The 21,273-nt window shown below is 42.4% G+C and overlaps 1 protein-coding gene across 1 annotated transcript in view; it reads left to right on the forward strand.

Moving 5' to 3' along the window:
• TTLL12 (tubulin tyrosine ligase like 12) overlaps window positions 1-5,855 on the forward strand; it is a 636,007-nt gene extending 630,152 nt beyond the window's left edge. Inside the window, exon 13 of the mRNA XM_044087179.1 lies at window positions 5,102-5,855. Within this exon, the coding sequence (XP_043943114.1) occupies window positions 5,102-5,253 (152 nt within the window). The 3' untranslated portion in view covers window positions 5,254-5,855. The remainder of the gene's footprint in view (window positions 1-5,101) is intronic.
• The last annotated feature ends 15,418 nt before the right edge of the window (window positions 5,856-21,273 follow it).

The following is a 21,273-nucleotide window of genomic DNA, read 5'->3' on the forward strand; positions in this document are numbered from 1 at the left end:
TACTTAAATTTAGAGCAATGTGCAACCCCCAGACAAATGTTATATTAGAAAGGCACTTATTTTATACAAGAGACCAAAAGCCAAGTGAAACTTTTGCAGCTTATGTCACTGACTTGAGAAGTAATGCCAAAACGTGCACATTTGGTGACTTGAAAGATGAGTTAATAAAGGACAGTCTTGTGCATGGTGGTAATATTACTGCAGTGAAGAACGATTTTGTTTCGTGACAGTGATTTAAGGTTAAGCAAAGACAGAGATTTGTCAAATGAATGAGCTCACAGAAAGGCACACAAGTATACTTGCAAGTGATAAGATCATGGTTTCAACAGCCCCTAGAGCAAAAGCAGACAGCGTGAAGCCACGTGGCAAGCAGAAACAGGCCTAAGCACATGGCAGCTGCATCCTCTGCGGGTTTACTTGGGAAACCCCGTAGCTTTCTAGCAAGTTCCAAGACTAGCTCAGTAAAAAGGGCATGCTCAGTGCAGTATAAGGGTGAGTCAGCAAAACCCTCGTAGTTGTGGAGCCAATCATGAGTCTAAAAGAGAGAAGCACTTAGCATTTGGTCAGCAATGCCACAAGTATAAAAAAATGGAATCACTTTCAAAAGTTTTGGAAATCAAGCAAGTCTCATTCTGTTATTAAGAAAGGCCACTCAAAAAAAGCAAGCTGATCATGTAGAAAGCTGCAACCCTACTTTCTTTGTAGATGGTGTATCAGTGGTCGGTGAGAATGTTAATGCAGTAGATTTGCTGGCAAAGAATGAAGTATTTTGTATTGACTTGATCAATGGCAACCCGACAGAGCTCAAAGTGTAATGTAATGTCAGCAGAAACATTTGCTAAAGTGAGGGCTGTTAAGCAACTTAATTTGGCCAATTGTGCAAAACTTGTTGCTTATGGAGGTGAAGAGATTCAAACCGAAGGCTCAGTAGTGCTTTCATGCTGTTCGGCTGGGCACAGTTACAGCTTGCAATTTTATGTAGTCTGAAGACCTGTGCAATCATTATTAGGTCTCAGAGACAGTTTGAGAATGAAACTGCTTTCTTTTACCAAAGAACTACCATCATGTAAGCACATGTCCCAGTTCCAGCTTTACTGATGCTATTTTCTCAGAGTATGCTGATGTTTTTGATGACAAGCTAGGCAAACTTCCAGTTGTGCACTCCATGAAAGTAGACCCAGATGTCATACCAACAAGGAGAGTTCCAATAGCTATGCAGGACAAAGTCAAGGTCCAGTTAGACAAAATGGTGCAGCAAGGTGTGATTTGTCCAGTCACAGAACCATCTGAGTGGGTATCTTCCATGCTAGCTGCTCAAAAGAAAAATTCAGATGAAATCACAATATGCATTGACCCAAGAGACTTGAACATGACATTAAAAATACCTCATTATCCTATGCGTACAGTTGTGGAGATTGTCACCTTCATGCCAAATGCCACTGTTTTTTCTGTCTTGGATGCAGAGAGTTCATTTTGGCAAGTAATACTTGATTGCAAATCTTCACTGTTGACTACATTCAGTACCCCATTTGGTAGATACAGATTCCTCAGGAAGCCTTTTGGAATAAATTCTGCCAGCAAAATCTTTCAGGGTGCAATGGAACAACTTTTTGAGGCTACCCATGTGCTGTAATAGTTGATTTACCGGTTGGAGGCATTGGTGAAGCAGAGCATGATAGAAACCTCAGGAAAGTTGTGAACAGAGTGTGAATTTAAAGCTCAGTCCTCTGAAATATAAATTCAGACTACCAGAGGTTACTTATGTAGGTCATTTATTTACCAGTACAGGGATACAACCAGACCCTTCCAAGCAAGCAGCCATTCTTGAGGTGCCCGCTCCAGACAATGTCCAAGCCCTACAGCATTTTCCTGGTATGGTTAACTATTTGAGCAAATTTATCCCTGACTTTAGTGAGTTATCAGCACCTTTAAGAGAGCTGACACATAAAAATGTTGCCTGGTCATGGTTAGAACACCAGCAAAGAGCATTTGATCACCTCAAACAGCAAATTGCCAACCTGCCTACATTAAGGTACTATGATGTCCACAAACCAGTAGTTCTTTCCTGTGATACTTCAAAGTTTGTTCTTGGTGCTGTCATTCTTCAAGAGGGCAGACATGTTGCCTATGCATCTAGAACTTTTACCCAAACTGAAATGCAGTATGCTCAAATTGAGAAGGAACTTTTTGCAATTGTGTTCGCCTCTTCGAAGTTCCATGACTATATTTATGGCCGAGCTATCCAGACAGAAACTGACCATCAACCTGTAGCCAATATTTTAAAGAAGCATATGCATTCAACTCTGGCACGACTACAAAGAATGATGCTCGTATTGCAAAAGTATAATTTCAAAATGGTCTATACAAAAGGCACATTTCTTTATCTGGCTGATACCTTATTCAGATTGCCCAGAAATATCACAGAACAGCTTGATGCAGAGAATTTTGACTTTGTCGTGGAAGTGTGTAATTTTTCTACCACAAGACTTGATGAGCTAAGAGATCATACAAAGATTGATCCAAATTTGCAAAAGCTCAACCACTTCATTAATGTTGGATGGCTGTCGAAGCAATCCTGTGTACTACCAGAAGTAAAACCTTATTTTCCATACAGAGATGAGATGCTGATGGAAGATGGTATAATTTTCAAAGGTCCAAAAGTTATTGTTCCTACTACTTACAATGTGAATACATTCAGAATTTGCATTGTGGACACCCAGGGTCCGATTCTACCAAAAGAAGGATGAGAGGACTGCTTTCTCTGTTGAAAGACATTGACAAAGTGCTTTCTTCTTGTTCAGTATGCAACAGTACTAAGCCGCATTAGAAAAGAGACACTTCAGCTAAGCTAAGTGTCTGAACTACCTTGGTGAACTGTAGCCACTGACATATTTGAATGGAAAAATCAGCATTACTTGGTGTTGGTAGACTCTTATTCAGTCTGGTTTGAGACTGATTTGCTACCTAACCTAATGTCCAGTGTTGTTATTACCAGGATAAAAAGTAATTTCTCAGTCTATGGTAGTCCACACAAAGTTGATTCTAACAATGGTACTCCATTTACCAGTCAGTTGTTTCAGAGATTTGCAAGAGAGTGGGACTTGATCCATGTTACTAGTAGTCCTGAATACCCACAGTCAAACAGCCTTGCTGAAAGTGCAGTACAGACTGCAAAGCAATTACTAGAGAGGTCAAAGCGTGACAATACTGATATTTTCTTGACTTTATTTAATCTCAGAAATGTACACTGTGACAACCTACTTGGCTCGTCTGCTCAGAGACTGCTATCTAGGCAAACCAGAACAACCTTGCCTATTAGTCCTAGTTTATTGGTGCCTAATGCTAAAAACAGAGCAATAAAACCCCAACTTTTTAAGAAGAATTCTTAGAAGTCCAGCTGTGATCAAACGAGCAGATTTCTTCATCTGTTAAAAGGAGGAGAGACGGTGAGGATGCAAACGGCGAAAGGCTTTGAGCAGATAACCTACTTAGTGGACTCTGAGGGTATAGAATACAGGAGAAACCGCAGACATCTTCTTTCTGTATCAGAAACAATATCGCAGCATCATACCTGTGATCGACTCTAGATCTCAGAGCAATCCTGACCATGTTCATACCGAAGAACATGTCTCAGTATCCATTCCTGTTCCTGATGATGTCCCAGTTGTCCCCAAAGTCGAACATTCTTTGAAGACCGTACAAGTTGCTAGATCCAGTTCTGACTTTTATGTTACACGATCAGGTCGTATTTCTAGACCTAGTGTAAAATACACAGCAACCTGGACATGATTGTTTTATATGTGCCTAATTTTGTATGATTGCATGTCAGAGAATTAGGTCTGTATAACCATGTCAAAAGATCATGACTGTAAATTGCATGTCATTGAATACTGTCATTTAGTATATGTTCTATTTCTTAAAGGGGGAGGATGTAGAACATAGCATGTGTATGTACCTTTAAGAAGCATTTCCAGATATAGACACATGCATATAAATAGTGAGCACGTGCAGGCAGCAGTGCCATTTTGAGAGAACAGCCAGAGTGTTAACATATATGAATATGGTAGTCAGTCTGTTTATATGTTTGTTACAAAGTCTAATTTCTGATGTGTTTTTATGTAATAAAGCTGATTGAACTGAACCCACAACCGCTTGTCTGTTTTATTCTGACTGGACGAGCGACAGGGCCCAAACTAGTCACTTGATTTCCTTATGCTTTTAGGACATGCCATGAATGTGAGATGTCTGGTCTCATCTGGCCTATCAAGTTCACAAAATTATTTGCATCATTAGCTACATTTTCAGGTATAATACTATAACTTTAGTGATATAGTACTTTTATTCTGTTTTAATGCCTTTAGTTAAAGAAAATCCACTCAGATTTTCATCAGACCTGACTTTTTAGATGCTGGCAGTTTGTTGAGAACATTCTTCAGTAATTTGTAAATGCTGCAAGCTAATGGGAAGATCTGAGACCTTCTGAATGGCAAACGAGTAGTATCAGATGGTGGAATGTCAGCCACGTTTCAAGTAGAAATGGTTATAAATCACATATCTGATGGAAGTCATTTTCAAAGTGGAATTTTGGATAATAGGCACACTCTGTAGTTCATTCGTTTAGACCTGATGAATTACCTATATGTATTTGTCCAGCAGTTACATGTCTTTTGCTGACCAGATTTGTCAGTGGGCATGTCCACACAGTAGTGATGATGGCAAAGGATGAGGCATCTTATTAACTGCTCTGCTTCCTGGGGTGGATCAGAGGTGGTGACCAGTACTAGATTCCTTCCTGCCATTTAGTGAAACTCTTAACATGTCTCCAAGTTTGGTTGATAACTGTATCAGTGAAATTTTACAGACAAACATGTAGGTGACGAAACCACATAAACCCAGCCCTGTGCAGAAATTTGCCCCAAAAGAGCGCTGCTTTCAGTTATCACTGGTAAGTAAGCTCAGTGAGAGAGAAACCAGAATTGACTGGTGAAGGTAAAAGACAGATGTGAAAGTTCCATTAAACATGTAAAACATTTTGGAGATTAGAAGTAAAACAAATGAAATGTCTAACTATAATGAATCATGTCTTAATTTGATTTTTTAGGGAGAAACAACATGGAACCTCAGATCTTGGAGATAAATTTTAACCCTGACTGCAACAGAGCCTGCAAATATCACCCAAGCTTTTTTAATGATATTTTCAGCACACTGTTCTTGGATGAGACAGAAGATCGCAATGTGGCATGCATTGTTTGACATAATCATGGCTATTGAGGCAGGAAGTGTCCCTGCTGCTGCTACCGTTAGTGTTGGCTGCTGAGTTCTGTTTTGAATAAATGCTGTTTAACTATGTACCAGTTTTGTGGACGGTAACTAACATTCCTGCTGTTTAATAGCATGTGTATGGCTAATAATTACTTGGGGTGTGCTACAACTGGAAAATCAAACAGAATTCTGGTCTGATTCCCTCATATGCTGCATTCCATCAAGTTACACAGCTGTAAAAGGACTACTTGCGTGAAACAAAATGTTGCATCTGGACCCAACTGTTCATGAAAACAATGATGGTATAAAAAAATTGGGAGACATGCGTTGCAAATTCTGACACATTTGCAGCTTTACTATGTTATTCACATACACAGTTCATTATCAACGTTAATACTCATTGAGTGCTAGTGCTTTAAGTTCTCCTTTTCCTTTCTTAGGAGGACATGGTGAGCATCTGCCTGCACATTTTTATGGTATTTTCAGACTGCCTGTTAAGTTATGATTATGTACTTAATGACTTTTTTTATGAAAGTGGTTAACAGTTATTTCTCCTGATAAATGATAATAAATATTAGAACTTGCTCTTCAAATTTCTTGAGTAAAGCATTGTATATTCTGATTAATTGCTGTGATTTAATGTATTTTGTTTCTTTGGATACTGAAACAGAGGGCAAAAAAGGCAGGCAACTCTGTACATGGAGTTTAAGTGATATTTGACATGTTGCATGTATGCAAATTACCTTTTGTGGCAGACGTGCAGGGAGTCTGTATTCCCTGCCCATATGTGGAAGCTAGATCTGCATGTAATCATTCAAGACCCATGGTATATTCTGTACACACTAGCAAAAAGCATTTGTCAGTGCAGCTTGTTGTCAGTATTAGAGTGCAACAATATTATAGAAAAGAGAGAGAGAGATGTAATGCACTGGAGAAAACAGTGGACATTCTTGACATTTAAATGACATTTTGGTTATTTACCATAATTTCAGTGGTCAGCCTTGTGGCTTACTAGCAAGCACGGTTGTGAACGGTGTACTTTTGCACAGATGGCAAAATTGTTCCAGCAGGGGTGAAAACCAGACAACCCAGGGCCAACCCATTTGTTCTTTTCCAGAGTGCCTAATCAGCCCATTCATTCCCTTCTGTGGTGGTGAGCAGGAAGTAGAACAGCCTACCAATCCCCTTTGGGAGACCCCCCCCCCCAAGACAGCTATATTGAACTCCATTCAGTGCTTCCTGCTTACTTCCTTAGCCAGTGAGTGTTTGCATAGAGATGAAGTTTGCTTGACATGCCCATGTTTTAAGGGCATGACACACAGCACTTTCTTTAAGCAACAACCAAGTGGTAAGCCAAAGCCACCCCCCATCCCCCCGCATGGGTGAGCTGACAGTGGCCTATCACTTCCATCCTCCTCATCCTGACTCTTTCAGCACCTGAACTGGTAGTCAGACTCAAGTAGCTTAGGTCATAGTCAGGACTTCATCACTCTGTTCCCCGGAACTGGGGCAGATAGTTATTTTTTTCACATATGAATGTCACTGTAGCTTTAGAGCAATATCCATTACACTTATTTCCATAAGGATTTCACTTAGGATTATTTTGATTTATCAGGACTACACTTACAGACCACATGATGTTCAGCATATTAATCACTGCTGTAGTAGCCTTATCTATATGGGTTATATCCTGCGAAACATATAACATCCAGACAGCTTCCAAAGTTTGAGCGCCTTCCACATGCCCAAACATTAGGCAGGTTTAGGTCAGTTTGTGGTGTTCCTTTGCTAGGCAGATAAGATCACCTTCAAATCTATGCCCACGTCCTATATAAATCTACTTTTAAACTCAAATCATGCTCCATTTTAGCTGATGACCTTCCAAGTGAGTACCCTAAAATAGCAGCCAATAGCATTGCCTGTCCTGTCTCAGTCATTATAAATAGGTCATTCCATGAATCCTACATTCCTTCTCTCTTAATAAAATCACATATTATCCATATACACACAGGAGGACATTCAGCAGACATTACTAACTTTAGACCTGTAGCAATCTTATTCCCCCTCTCCAAAGTACTTGAAAATGTATTCAGAAACAATTGTTAAACTATCTCCTACAGGATGAACTGTCCCCAGTACAACACAGCTTCCATCCCTCCTATAGTATTAGCATTGCATTTATAATATATATTAATACTGTCAGTAAAGACAGAGAAAACTACAAACTAGTCTCCTCCTTATTTCTAGACTTGTCTAAAGTCTTCAACACAGTTTTTCACAGCAAACCTCTAATTTAAATGCCCTCACTAGGTCTAGCTCAGCCCACCCTTCTATGGTTCAAATGCTACTTGTCCAATAGGTATCAGTCAGTGAAATGGCACTTTGCTGTCTCTCTCTATATACCTTCCTATCATCATCAGTGTACCACAAGGCTCTATCCTTGGTCCCTTCTTTAACGTTTTCACCAACACCTTCCACATATCCACACAATAAGCCTCCCTAATACAATATGCAGATGATTCCACACTCATGAACATCTGGCAACCTACACATCTCCAAAACATTACTCAGGAAGCTGCAACGGACACTGAAAGATGGGATCTGATGTCCATTTTCATCTGCTTCAGCCTTTGGGACTTGGATCTGGCCTTAGCGCCTTCAAATCTTTGGATCAAGGACTTGGGCTGTGATTCCTACTGTACATATAATTCCCTCAGCATCCTCAAATTACCTCTGATCTCATTTGCCACTTCAACTGCACTGTCACAGGGGCTCTGATCTCCACACTGGGATAAATGTTTCTGTTGACACTTTCCTAGAGTTCTCTATTTCTTACTGGCTCCCTTAGATCCCCTTTAGAGATGTCTCCTTTGGAGATATCTTAGGATTGGTGAAACAGAGAGGGGGATGGTCCCACAAATACACCTTCCTCAGAAGAATCGATGTTCTTGGAGGCTTTTGGAGCTGGCTTTTCTGCTACCTGGGTGGTTCCTTCCCAGACACACTCATTGACTTGGTAGTGCAGCAAGTTTGGAAGGAGCCTGATAGAGCAGAGGCAGTACCTAAGAAGTCAGATAAAATTCTAGCTGCATCAAAAAATGGAGTTTATTGGAGTAAGCCCCCCCCCCTCCCTGTAAATGTCATGGTCGTAGTGCAAGCCACAAAGTAGGAGTCCTGTGAAGTGAGTTAATCTGTCCATTCCCCGTAACAGGGAATCCAGGGCTTTGGACAGATTTGGGAAATGGACGTACGCTTCAGCAACTTCTTCCCTGACAGCACTGAATTACCTTCCTCGCATCATTTTATTTCAAAGATTACTGACAAAGGAGATTAGCAATTCTCTTTCAGATAGCTTCCCAGCAGATATCCAGAAGACCATGGAATCCCAGCTATCTTATCTTCTGTTTCTAATGTTTCCATGTTCTTGCTCTTGAATGCAGCCAATGGGACAGTTAGAGCAACAGGTAAAGGCACTGCCATATGCCACCATGCATGGATGTGATTGTGTGATTTTGCAGAAGGCTTTAAGATGTCCTTCATCAATGCCCCCTTTGATGGCACAACCTTGTTTATTCCAAAGGTTAAAGAAACACTTACTAGAAGCAAACAGGATGGTAAGACTCGCTCCATCTGCCAATGGAATCCACTTTTCTACTTCTCAGAAAACCATCTCTAGAAATTGGTGAGGAGGGAAGCTGTGGTTCCAGAAATCACAGGGTTCTAACCAGAACACTTCTTCAGACAGAACCCCCCCCCCCCTTAAAACAGAGCAAGGGATAATTTCAATGAACATTGCCCTAGGGGCAGAGGCAGTCCACAAAAACAAGGATTTCATGGGCCCTTTTCCAAGAAGTCCTTCCAATGCTCCTCAAGGGTTGTCTAACTGCTGCAGTTTGAAGGCAGTTGGGGGGCACTTATTCCTACCCCCTCAAACCTGGCAGGCTATCACTTCTGATTCTTAGGTGTTAAGGATAATAACCAGATGATACTCAATTCCATTTCTAGCAATGCCTCAGGCAAAATGCAAGATCCCTTTACTGTCACCCAGTCAGTTGGAGTCTGCAACAGCAGAAGTCAAAAAGCTGTTGGAAAAAGTCATCCAGAAGGTCCCACTAGACCAGATAGGATCCAGTGTTTACTCTAGGTTTTTTTTTTAGTTTGAAAGAAGATGGGACCTGAGGCCAATATTAGACCAAAGTCATTTAAACTGATTCATGAAGCAGAAAAAATTCCAGATCATGGTTCAGACCATTTTGCCTCTACTTAAAAAGGCTGAATGGATATGCTCAGTAGATCTCCAGGATATCTACTTTCATGTAAAGATACATGGGCATTCCAGGTAATTTCTCAATTTCAGGCTGGGAGCCACTAACTTGCATTTCAAAGGTCTGTCCTTTGGACTTACCACAGTCCTCAGGGTGTTTACGGCAGCAGTGACAGCCTTCCTTAAACTGCAGGGGTTCCAGGTGTTTCTGTGTACCTAGATGACTGGCTCTTAACCACTCCTACCTGGGATCTGTTAATTCTCCATTGGGACCTCTTACCACAGTTACTTTATAGCTTGGAGATTATGGTTAATCTGCAGAAGAACAACTTGTTTACCAACTCAGACCTTAGAATTTATTGGATTCCACCTGAACACTACTGCACAGATAGTCACCTTGCCACAACACAGGATTCAATCCATTTGACAGTCAGCATCACAGGTCCTATCCAATCCATTTCCACCAGTATAGCTAAAACATGTAGGGCTTATGGCTTTAGCCATCATTCTTGTTCTTCTTTTCAGATTTTATATGAGATTTCTGCCATGGACTCTTTGTCCAGTGGTGCCAACTTCATCACCCCCTTAACACCCTGAGTGTTCAGGATGACCCCAGTGTGCAGAACCCACATCAGGTAGTGGATCACTTCCACAGCCGTATCAACAGGTTGTCCATTCACTACACTTCCTCCTACAACAATAGTTACCACAGACCCTTCCTTTTTTTTGGGGGGGGGGGGGCATTATGAGAAGAAGACAGTCCAGGTTATCTGGACACCCTTAGAGACTAACCTTCACATCAGTGCCCTGAAAATGAGAGCAGTCGTTTTGGTGTTGCGAGCATCTCAAGACTCTCTCTACCAGTGGGTGTGATTCAAGTTCATATGGACGATATGTCAGTTGTCTGGTACAACAACAAGCAGGGGGATCCACATGTTACTCCTTATGTTGAGAAGCCATGAGGATTTGGCAGTGGGTTTGGGTGATGTCTTCCCATCCCTTTCTGCTAGCAGTGCATATCCTGGAGACTTCAAGTATACTAGCAGACAGATTGAGTAGGTGAATTCTTTTGCCTCGTGAGTGATCCCTCAATCCAACAATGGCGAACAAAATTTGCAGTCACTGGGGCCAACCTTGCTGTGACCAGTTTGCTTCCTACCTGAGCAATAAATGCAGTAGTCATTTTGCCCTAATCCCTCCATATGGAAAGTCAACAAAGGGATCCTTTATGCATTCCTTCCATTTCCTCTAAGAAATTCTTTCAGAAAGCCATAAGGTGCAAGGCCAAAGTGATAATTATTGCCCTTTACTGAACCCCACAGGTTTGGTTTTCATATCTTGGACTTGCCTGCAAATTCCACCCTGGATTCTGGCTTACAGTCCATATATTATTTTCCATCCTTCCAGACCTAGAGACCCGTAAATTAACCACTTAGTTACTCCAATTCTAACCATGGCCAGGGTTGCCAGGTTTTCAGAAAATGTAGTTAATATCTTCTCTGCATCACAAAGGTCTGGCACCAGCAGGGTGTACCAAGGCAAATGGAAAAGATTTTCTTTTTGGACTGTGTGGAAGGGTTTTGGTTCCCTTCTCTGCACCCCTTCCCTCTATTTTAGAATTTGTGTCTGATTTATTCCAAAAGGGATTGCAGTTTCTCAGTGAAGTTCAACTGGCAGCCATTTCCAATTTTCACATGGGCCCTAACGACACTTCTGTAGCTTTGTTAAAGGTACCCAAGGTCTTTCTTAAAGGAAGTTTTCTTCTTCCACCCACAATTTGAGAACTGGTCCCTCCATGGGATATTGCAGTGATGCTCCAAGCTCTCACATAACCCCCTTTTGAATTAGCAGCTTCACTGGATCTTAAATTCCTGACATGAAAAACAATCTTTTTGGTGGCTGTTGCTTCTGCTGAGAGGCTCTTTCCTGTAGGCCACCATATTTATTTTTTTCACAAGGATATGATCTTCCTAAAATCAAATCCATATTTCCTTCCTAATGTGGCATCTGAATCCAACATAAATTAATCCATTAATTTACCTGTATTCTTTACAAAATTTTCTAACAAAGGAGAGTATGCATTACACTTATATTCACAGATCACATAGATTTTACTTGCATAGATCTAAGCGTTCAGAAATCAGACCAATTATTCCTTACCTTATGCAAATCTAAACTGGGATGGGGTGTCCGTAAAGTCACCCTTTCAAGATGGCTATCAAGCTGTATTTCCTTTGTTTATGAAAAGTTGGGCCTAACACTTTTTAAGAAACCTACACCACATTTGACAAGAGCAGGGCAACCTGTACATTTTTAAGCATCAATTTCATATTGATGACATTTGTGCAGCTGGTACCTGGTCTATAGTGCATACCTTTGTGTCTCACATACCTTTGTGTCTCATAAACTGGATGTACAATCCCGAGTTCATTCCTCCTTTGGTTCTGCTGTTCTTAGGAACATCCTGCCTTAATTGTACTAGAGAAATTATGTAGCTAGGGATTCTGTCCCAAAGGCTGAATCAGCTGAAAATGGACATCGGATATGAAAGTTATGTACTCATTATAGCAATACATTCACGTTGTCCTGTTTTTGTCTGGTTCAACATCCTTCCCACCATCCCCCTTTCATAGGTGCATACTAGGCTAATGGCCCTGGGGCCTATACAAGCTTAGACCTGGCATTTTGCCACCCTTCATTAGTTTCCAGTGCCTTTATCAAGTAGAGCCACTGGAGTGATCACCGGGGTGAACTTTTCCCATCCACTCATCAAGATCTCTCTTGAAGAGGGCTAATGAGTTGCTCTGCTTAACATGTATGGGAAGTCTATTCCAGAGCATGAGCAGTCTCTAGGTTATGATCCTATCCCTCCAGCATGTTCTGTTGATTGTGGTAATGAGGTTCAGGTCTCTGGAGCGTGTGGTGCAGAGAGATTGGGTTTTCTTTAGATGTAGCATTTCTAACAGAGCTGGGTCAGACATGGCTTTGTAAGTCAAGCAGAGATCACCTCTTAGTAGACGATATGAGACCGAGAATAGCTGGAGTTTTTTTTTAGTCTGTCTATGTAGGACGTATTTAAGGCCTGGGATCCTCTTCATGAGGTACTTTTGTGGCCTCTCTGGCTGTTGCAGGTGTCTATTGAGGTACATGCCAAATGGGGCAGTATACTCAATGATTGGCCTAATGAAGGAAGAGTAGAGAGAAATGACCTCTTTCTTCCTGGATGCAAAACCTTTGGTAAAGATATGTGCCACATAGAAGGACTTTCTGACCACAGTGGCAATGTGGTGGTTGAAGGAGAGGTTGCTGTCAACCTGTGTCCCCAGATCTCTTGTAATGCCTTCAGTGTTCAGTGGGCTACCATTGATGTGGTAATTAGTGGGAAGTGAGTTTTTCCCAAAGGGGATGTTGACGCATTTTTTGGCATTAAGCTTAAGACCATGGTTTCGACACCAGTCATTGGTCTCAGTGAGGCCTTTCTGTAGGATGTCTGCATCACTTGGGGAGTTGATAATGGCTCCCAGCTTGCATTGCAGTCTTCTGTGAATTTGGTCAGCCAGAGTCCCTCTGTGTTGGCTGGACTTCTAAGAAGTAGATGCCAAACAGAGAGGAACCAGGACAGATCCCTGTGAGACTCCACTCGTGACTGGTCGGCAGTCTGACTTGGAGTCCCCTACTTTCACACTGTGGGTTCTATCTGTGAGCAAATTTGCACCCCACCTAATGATATAGGGGTTGATGCCTAGTTTGCTGAGTTTATCAATAATTCTTGAGTGAGGAATGGTATCAGAGGGCTTGGCCAGATCGAGGTAGGCTGTATGAAATGCCTTACCTTCATCCACCTCTCTGGTGACTGACTCAAAAGAAGTCAACCAGGTTGAGCAAGCATATGATCTACCTTTCACAAAACCAAATTGCATGGGATCTAGAGTTTGGAGATTCCCTATATCCTTGTTAATTAGGTCCATGTTGATGCGCTCCATAGCCTTGCATATCAGACTCGTCAGGCTAATGGGGCAATAATTTCCAGGGTCTGTTGTCGCTCCTCCTTTACGGAAAGGGATGACTGTAGCAGTGCGCCATTCGGTATGGACAAAGCATGAGGTGAGGCTTTGAGTGAACAGAGCACACAGATGTGGTGCCAGTTCACTTTGTAATTCATGTAGAACACAGCCAGGGATATTGTCGGGTCCCATGGAAGTTGTATTCTTGGCCATAGGCAATGCAGCTTTAACCTGTGCTGCAGTAATGCTGGGTACTTGGCATTCTTCCTGTATTGAGATTGGTCCTTTAGAGGGGGAGAGGGGTAAAGTTGGCACTGAATCTGTTGGCCAGTTTGTTGTAAAAATGCCAAATTGTCACCTACAGCTCCTTGGAGAATCGATAACCTTTATACGAATCTGCTTGTCTCTAACCTCAACAGGTTAGTTACCTTACTATTCACATGGCATCCTCTACCTCATTTTCCTGGTAGATTGTTTTATTTGACTGCAGTATTACTAGTTACATATATTCTTGTATGGGGTATACTCAATGTGAGGTAATTTGTGGATGGTGAGGGAATTATAGGTAGGGGAGGAGTCAGAGCCCTAGATGTGAAGGTTTGTAGGTGCAGAGGCCAGATCCAAGCTAGATCTGAGTTCTAAAGGTTGAACCAGACAAAAATAGGGCAACATGGATCTAGCATTATGGTGACTACATAACTTTTGTTTCGTAACTCACAACTCATGCTAAATCCCCCCCCCCAAAAAAAAAAAACCCCACAAACTATTTTGCCCAAATCATTCTTTCTTGAGAAAACAAAATCTGAAATACTCTGTCTGAATAATATAGCCATGAAAGGCACTTTTCTTAGCAAATTATTAGGGATGATAGGGAATGATCTTAAATTTGACCTGCAAATACAAAATTGCATAAAAAAAAAACTAAACTAAACTACTACAATAAAATTGCTAAGTTTGCCACTGATGTATCTTATCGCAGCCACCACTGTATCTCACTTGGAGAACTTGACTAGCTTGAACTCCCTCAACTTCTTCACCTGAGTCAACTCTCTCTCACCCACAAGTTAATAAACCATCCTCTTAGTCCCATCTCTTCAAAACCTTCTCCAGGTCTACTGCTCCACTAGACCACTACACTCCAGCAGCAAAAATTTTTCTAGTGACCAAACCAAGAACTCAGCAGGAGAAGCACTATTCTCCTGCATCATATCCAGATTATGGAACAGTGCCCCCCTGCAATCACTTCAGTACTGCACTAAAAACTCACTTAAAACGTCTCTGGTTATACCCATGCACCAATCCCGACTAGTAACCCTCCTTTTTACCTCCCCTGCCTCACACTGTCTGATCCTTGCATTCCTTCCTCTGCAGGCTGTGGCTCACCCTTTACCCTCCCCCTCCCTCCTCACTCAATCTCTCAGACCTGTTATAACATGCTTAACTACCTCACTTCATCACAACTCCAAATACGTATCCAACTGACTTACACCTAGCTTCCTCCCATTACCATATATACTACACACTCAGTCTCCTCTCTTCTGTATTGTCTCCTTCCATCCCATTAGCCCTTCTAGCTTGTTCCACGTTCGTGTGGAGCATCTGTTTGATATTTGTTTTGAGTTTAGTCCAATATTTGTATATAAGATGTAGGTATATGAGTTTAGAACAGTATCCGTTTGAACTTAGTACTATCTGTATATACATCCTACCTTTATTCCTAGCCTCTAGCTAGCTGTTGGTATATCTGTTCATTGCTATGTTTCATATTGGATCCACTTTTAAATGCAGAAATGCCGAAATCTTAAGTTTTAAAAAAAGAACCCAAAACATCAAGATTTCAGTATCTCGACATCTAAAAGTGGGGGGGGGACACCTAAAATAAAGTGTTTGCAGGGGGGCAAGCCCCCTGCACCCCCCACCCCCTACTTAAATATTACCAACTCCGAGATCGCACTGCAGTGAAGAGAATGGTAATGCTTCTGTTGCACTTGCCATTCTCTTCACTGTAGCGCGATCTCGGAGTTGATATATTTAATTAGGGGGGGGTGGGGCGCACTTTATTTTAGTTAATTTTTGTTTTTTTTGGCGTTTTTTTTTCCACTTTTAAATGTCGAGATACTGAAATCGCTGTGTTTTAGGTTCTTTTTTTAAAACTCGAGATTTCGGCATTTAAAAGTGGACCCTTCATATTGTATGTGTAGCTAATGTTTGCTGCAGTATGTATTTGCTTGTTGTATGTATATTCAGTTGTTCTTCGTGTACTCTGCTGCTCATTTATTGTTCTGTGGAGCTTTTCTCTCCAGGCCTCTGCTGAAAAAGGACTTGTGTCCAGTTGGAATTTCCCGGTAAACAAATGTAAATAAATAATAAAAAAAATGAACAAAAACTGGAATGCTTTACATAGCCAAAAACTTTATTACCAATACGATAAAAATTACACTTGTCACTGCATACTTCCTCCCCTCACTACTGTATGGCATTCCCATCCTTACTAACCTCCAGGTATCACAAAAATCAAAACTTGAGCAATGCTATAATAAAGTCGCTAAATTTGGAGCTAATACCCTTTTCAGAACCTACCACTATATAGCACTAAAAAGCCTGAATTGGTTAGAAATAACACATCAACTAACATGTACACAGCTTCTTACCACCTATAAAATTATCCAGCATCTGTCTGCTTGTCAAGCACTACATACCATTCTACACAACTCTGTTCCCAATCGGTCATTATCATCCAATGACCAAAAACCCCTTTCTAACCACAAACCTATCAGATCTGCTGGGAATGATCTGTACTCATGCCATGTTGCTAAAGCTTGGAACTCCTTACCTGTATCCATTAGGTCAGTACCCACCTTCTAGTCCTTAAAAGACATTCTGAAAGACTTCCTAGCCAAAATCCTGGCTCCACTAAGTCTCCTCTTCAGTTTTTCACTTGAAACTAGTCTAACTCTCAACCTAAGCACTCAGAAAGCATCCTACAGGCCAGCACTTGCTCAGTCCTAATAGCAAGCACTAATATACCCCGACACTTGACTGCCCAGCAGGGCAAGGCTCTTTATCCACCCCTCACCAACCAAGTGACTAAGCAGCTCACCCTACTATTCAAGCATGACCAAAGGGCAACTTCAGGTGTACTCTCCAGTCCAGCTGGTGAATCTGGGTATCCTGAGGCAATGTTACAACTGCCTCATGTACACAAAGCCCTCTCCTCCTACCACAAAACACTAACATATGTGAGAGATGCAATTATACAGCCGAACTGGAGGCTAAGGTGTCTCCACCCAAGACTGGAACAGTCATGAGGAGAAGGTTAACACTTGCACCACACCTCCAGCCTCACATAGACCTACTAAACCAGGACTGGCAAAAAATACACACAAATACACAAAATCATACTCAAAGGCTCTAAATAAAAACCTGCAAAAGCATCAGAGAGCTCCAAAGCAGACGCCCACAAAACCTGCACCTCCCGTCACAAACCAGACAACACATAAAACACAAAATCAATGTGCCGCACAATCACAGCCCTTAAGGCGAAATAACATACCTAACACACTAGTAATAGGTGACTCAATAGTCAGGCACACTGACGCCCCACTCACTAGGCTGGACAAGGAGAAGGTTACTGTTAGCTGCCTGTCGGGGGCCAGAATCCGCCACATAACAGAAGCACTCAGGTCACTCCGGAACAAGTACAAATATGACTCTGCCATTGTTCATGTTGGTGTGAATGACCTGAGCCGTACCTCCCTGGACTACATGAAGAGAGACATGGAAGAGCTCTCTGATCATGTAGCCCAGGCAGGTATGACCCTGAGTAACATCCTGCCCTCACCAAGAATGATACCTCAGTATAAAGAAAAAATTATCAATTTCAATAATTGGCTAAGCTTCTGGTGTCATTCAAAGGGGATCCAGTGTCTGTCAGCCTGGGATGACATGCTCGACAAGCCGCGTTGCTTCACAAGAGACGGCTTGCACCTGTCACCCCTTGGCCTTCGAATACTGGGCAAGGCTCTTGCTGCCCCCATAGTGCCTTTTTTAGTCAAGGCTCAGAATTCAAACCCACGTCCGTAAACAGCACAAGTAAAGAAAATTGAGGGTTATGCTACTCAATGCCAGGAGTTAAAATCTCAAAATGCATGTGCTTGAAGCACTCCTAAGTATGGAGAACGTCGATATCTGTGCAGTAACTGAAACCTGGTTCAAGGCTCCAGAGAGCACTCCAGCGCAGCACTCCAGCACTACTGCGCTACAACTCATACCACAGATTTCGGCCACAGAACACAGACTGAAACACAAGGGGGTGTATCCATAGTCATCAAGGATACCCACACCTCCAGGTTAGTGGCGCAGCATGATACCTCTGAGATCATCCATGTGCAACTAACATCGGGCAAATCTGCAATGCAAATTGTGGCCTGCTACAGATCACCCACCATGACCCAGGACCCCCACTCCGCCTTTCTGGAGACACTGGAAAACATGAAGGCCCTACTGAACACCCTGATCTTGGGAGATTTCAATTACCCTACCATTAACTGGGAAAACTACTTGAGTACAAACTCCCAGGCTCAGCGCTTCCTGGAATTTATCAACTCAAATGCCCTGGATCAGCTGGTAAACTCCCCTACCAGAGGCCACAACATATTGGACCTGGTCATCACCAACATGGGCGACAGGTGCTCTGTACCGGAGGTCAATCAGTCACTGGTTAGATCAGACCATAAACTAATCACCTTGGATGTTCACACCCCACCACCACCCCCAACCAAGGAAACCACAGTGAAAAACTTTTCTAAAGCAAACTTCACCTTACTTAAGGCAGAGGTGGTAAGTTTCACAGCCCCCACGCTAAAGGATAACACTGCCCAAGATGCAGAACCCTTTACAATTGCACTCTGAGCACCTACAAGGATGCATGGATTGTGCCATCCCTAGCAAAACCAAGACTCACTCGCCTAAGAATAGGAAATCAGTCTGGTGGACCCCTGCCATAAACAGGTTATACAACAAAAGGAGGAAACTAGTTCAGAAAAAAAACAAATCCCAAGAAGGAAAGACCTCCCTGATCAGTATCAGTAAGAAACTAAGGTCCCTCATAAAAATCATCCAAGGCTAACTTCGAAAGAAAAGTAGCCAAGGATTTGAAAGATAACCACAAAACCTTCTTTAGCTATGTCAAGAATCTAAGTGGCAACTCGCAGATATGCTCTGAGATGGTGCAAAATAGCACAAAATATACTGAACCTACTGATATTGCCAACATACTGGCAGATTCAGTGCAAACTTCACCTCCCTCTCATTTTCAAAAGGGCCCACAACAATACCGTAAAAGTGTACTGTCCCAGAAATCGCAAGAAGCACAGGTGAAAACAGCCCTTTCAAAAGCCAAAAACACAGCATCAATGGGGCCAGATGGTGTCCCAGGCTGCGTCTTGCACGAACTACAGAACGAACTAGCCCCCCCCACCTAAACACGCTGTTCAACCTCAGCCTCTCCACAGGCTACGTGCCCATAGAATGGCGTACAGCAATGGTTATTCCGCTCCACAAAGGAGGGGCCACAACTGACCCTGGTAACTATCGCCCCATAAGCCTGACTAGCCTGGTCTGCAAGGCTATGGAGCGCATCATCATGGAACTCATTAACAAAGACATTGAGAACCTCCAAACACTTGACCCGACCCAGTTCGGCTTTGTTAAGGGCAGATCATGCTTACTAAACCTGGTTGACTTCTTCAAGACAGTTATTAAGGCCATAGATGAGGGAAAGGTGGTTCACACAGCCTACTTTGATCTTGCCAAGGCGTTCAACACCATTCCTCACTCGGGTATTATAGAAAAAAACTCACCAGCCTGAATATAAACCCGTACGTCACAAGATGGGTTGCCAACTGGTTTACAGACAGAAGTCACATGGTAAGAATAGCGGGCTCCAGGTCTGACTCTAAATCAGTCACAAGTGGTGTCCCACGAGGCTCAGTTCTGGGACCCCTACTGTTCGGCATATATTTCTCAGAAATGCAGGCAAACACAGGAGGACTATGTCTAACCAAGTTCGCCGATGACTGCAAACTGGGAGCCATAATTGACTCTCCTGCTGACACGGACATCCTCCAAAAAGGCCTTGCTGAGACAGACACCTGGTGTCAAAGTCATAGCCTCAAGCTAAATGCCAAAAAATACATAGTCATCCCGTTTGGGAAAAACAAAACACCCATGAATTACCACATAGGCGGCAGCCCTCTTAGTACAGAAGAGGTAATAAGAGATCTGGGGACCCATAGGTTCATAGATTCATACTAGGCTATCTGCCCTGGGGCAATTATAAGCCTAGCCCGATTCTGTATGGCTTACCCAACCCCTTGATTTGAGTATACTGTGCCCTTTTTAAGGTTTAGTTTACTGTGCCTCTGTCTAATAGTGACACGGGAGTAATCCCTGGGACAAACCTGCCAGTTTTGAGATGAGAGAGCTCAGCCTCCAGTTTGGCTAAATAGTTGCATCTCTCACATATATTTGAACCTGTTTGGAGGAGGAGAGGGTTGTCCGTGTACATGAGACAGTTGTAACATTGCCTCAAAATTCCCAGATTCACCAGCTGGACTGGAGAGGAAACCATTGACTGACCTTTGGACATGCTAGAGTAATAGGGAAACTGAATTTAAGATGGACCAATAGAGGACAGGGTAATCGTAGAGAGTATAAGAGTAAGTAGTGCTTATGTTTTAATAGTGCTAACTTGTAGGATTACTTAATTGGACCAGTGAAGGGCCTTAGAATGAGAATATGGTGTTTAAATTGAGAGATAGAGCAGTTCTAAGGGAAAAAGTGAAGAGCAGACTTTGTGGAGCCAGGAATAGTTTAAACCCAATTAGGCGGCGCTGCGATGTCTGCTTTGGAGGTCTCTGTTGCTTAGGTAGATTTTTATTTAGAGCCTCTGAGTATGTTTTTGTGTATTTATGTGTTTGGTTCGCTGATGTGGTGGGACTATGTGATACTGGAATTGTGTTGTGTGAGGTTACCTTCTCCTCCTCCTTGCCAAAGTAGTTGGGAAATCCTTCTATGTGGCCCATCTAATTACCAAGGGGTTCGCATCTAGAAATAAAGAGGTTATAGTGCCCCTCTACTCGTCTCTCATCAGACCCATCTTAGAGTACAATGCACCATTTGGGATGAACCTTACAAGACACTTTCAACAGCTTAAAAGACCACAAAAGCACCTCACCAAGAGGATTACTGGCCTCAAACATATGTCCTATGCAGCCCGACTGAAAAAACTCCGGCTGTACTCAGTGGCATATGATCTCTGCCTGACTTACAAAGCCATGTCCACCTCAGAATTGATGGACATGCTCCACCTAAAGAAATCCAAGTCACTGCAAGCCACACGCTCTAGTGAGCTAAACCTCACCACAACAATAAATAGAACATGCTGGAGGGACAGATTCCTGTCACAGAGACTCCCCATGCTTTGGAACAAAATTCCTAACTACATTAGGAAGAGCCCCTCTATAACACTCTTCAAGAGAAGCCTTAACTAGTGGATGGGTAACAGAAAGTACACTCCTGGGATCACTTCATTGGCTCTGCTTGACAGAGGCTCAGTTAATTAATCAATGGGGCGGCGAAAGCCGACACACTCTGGCTAGGCTTATAAATGCCCTCGGGCAGATAGCTTAGTACCTACCTATGAACCTAAATCTGTCTCCGTTCTTGCTCAATTCTGGGATA

The sequence above is a fragment of the Protopterus annectens genome, chromosome 11.part0 (assembly GCF_019279795.1).
Source record: "Protopterus annectens isolate FY-2018-M chromosome 11.part0, PAN1.0, whole genome shotgun sequence".
NCBI classification, from domain to species: domain Eukaryota; kingdom Metazoa; phylum Chordata; order Ceratodontiformes; family Protopteridae; genus Protopterus; species Protopterus annectens.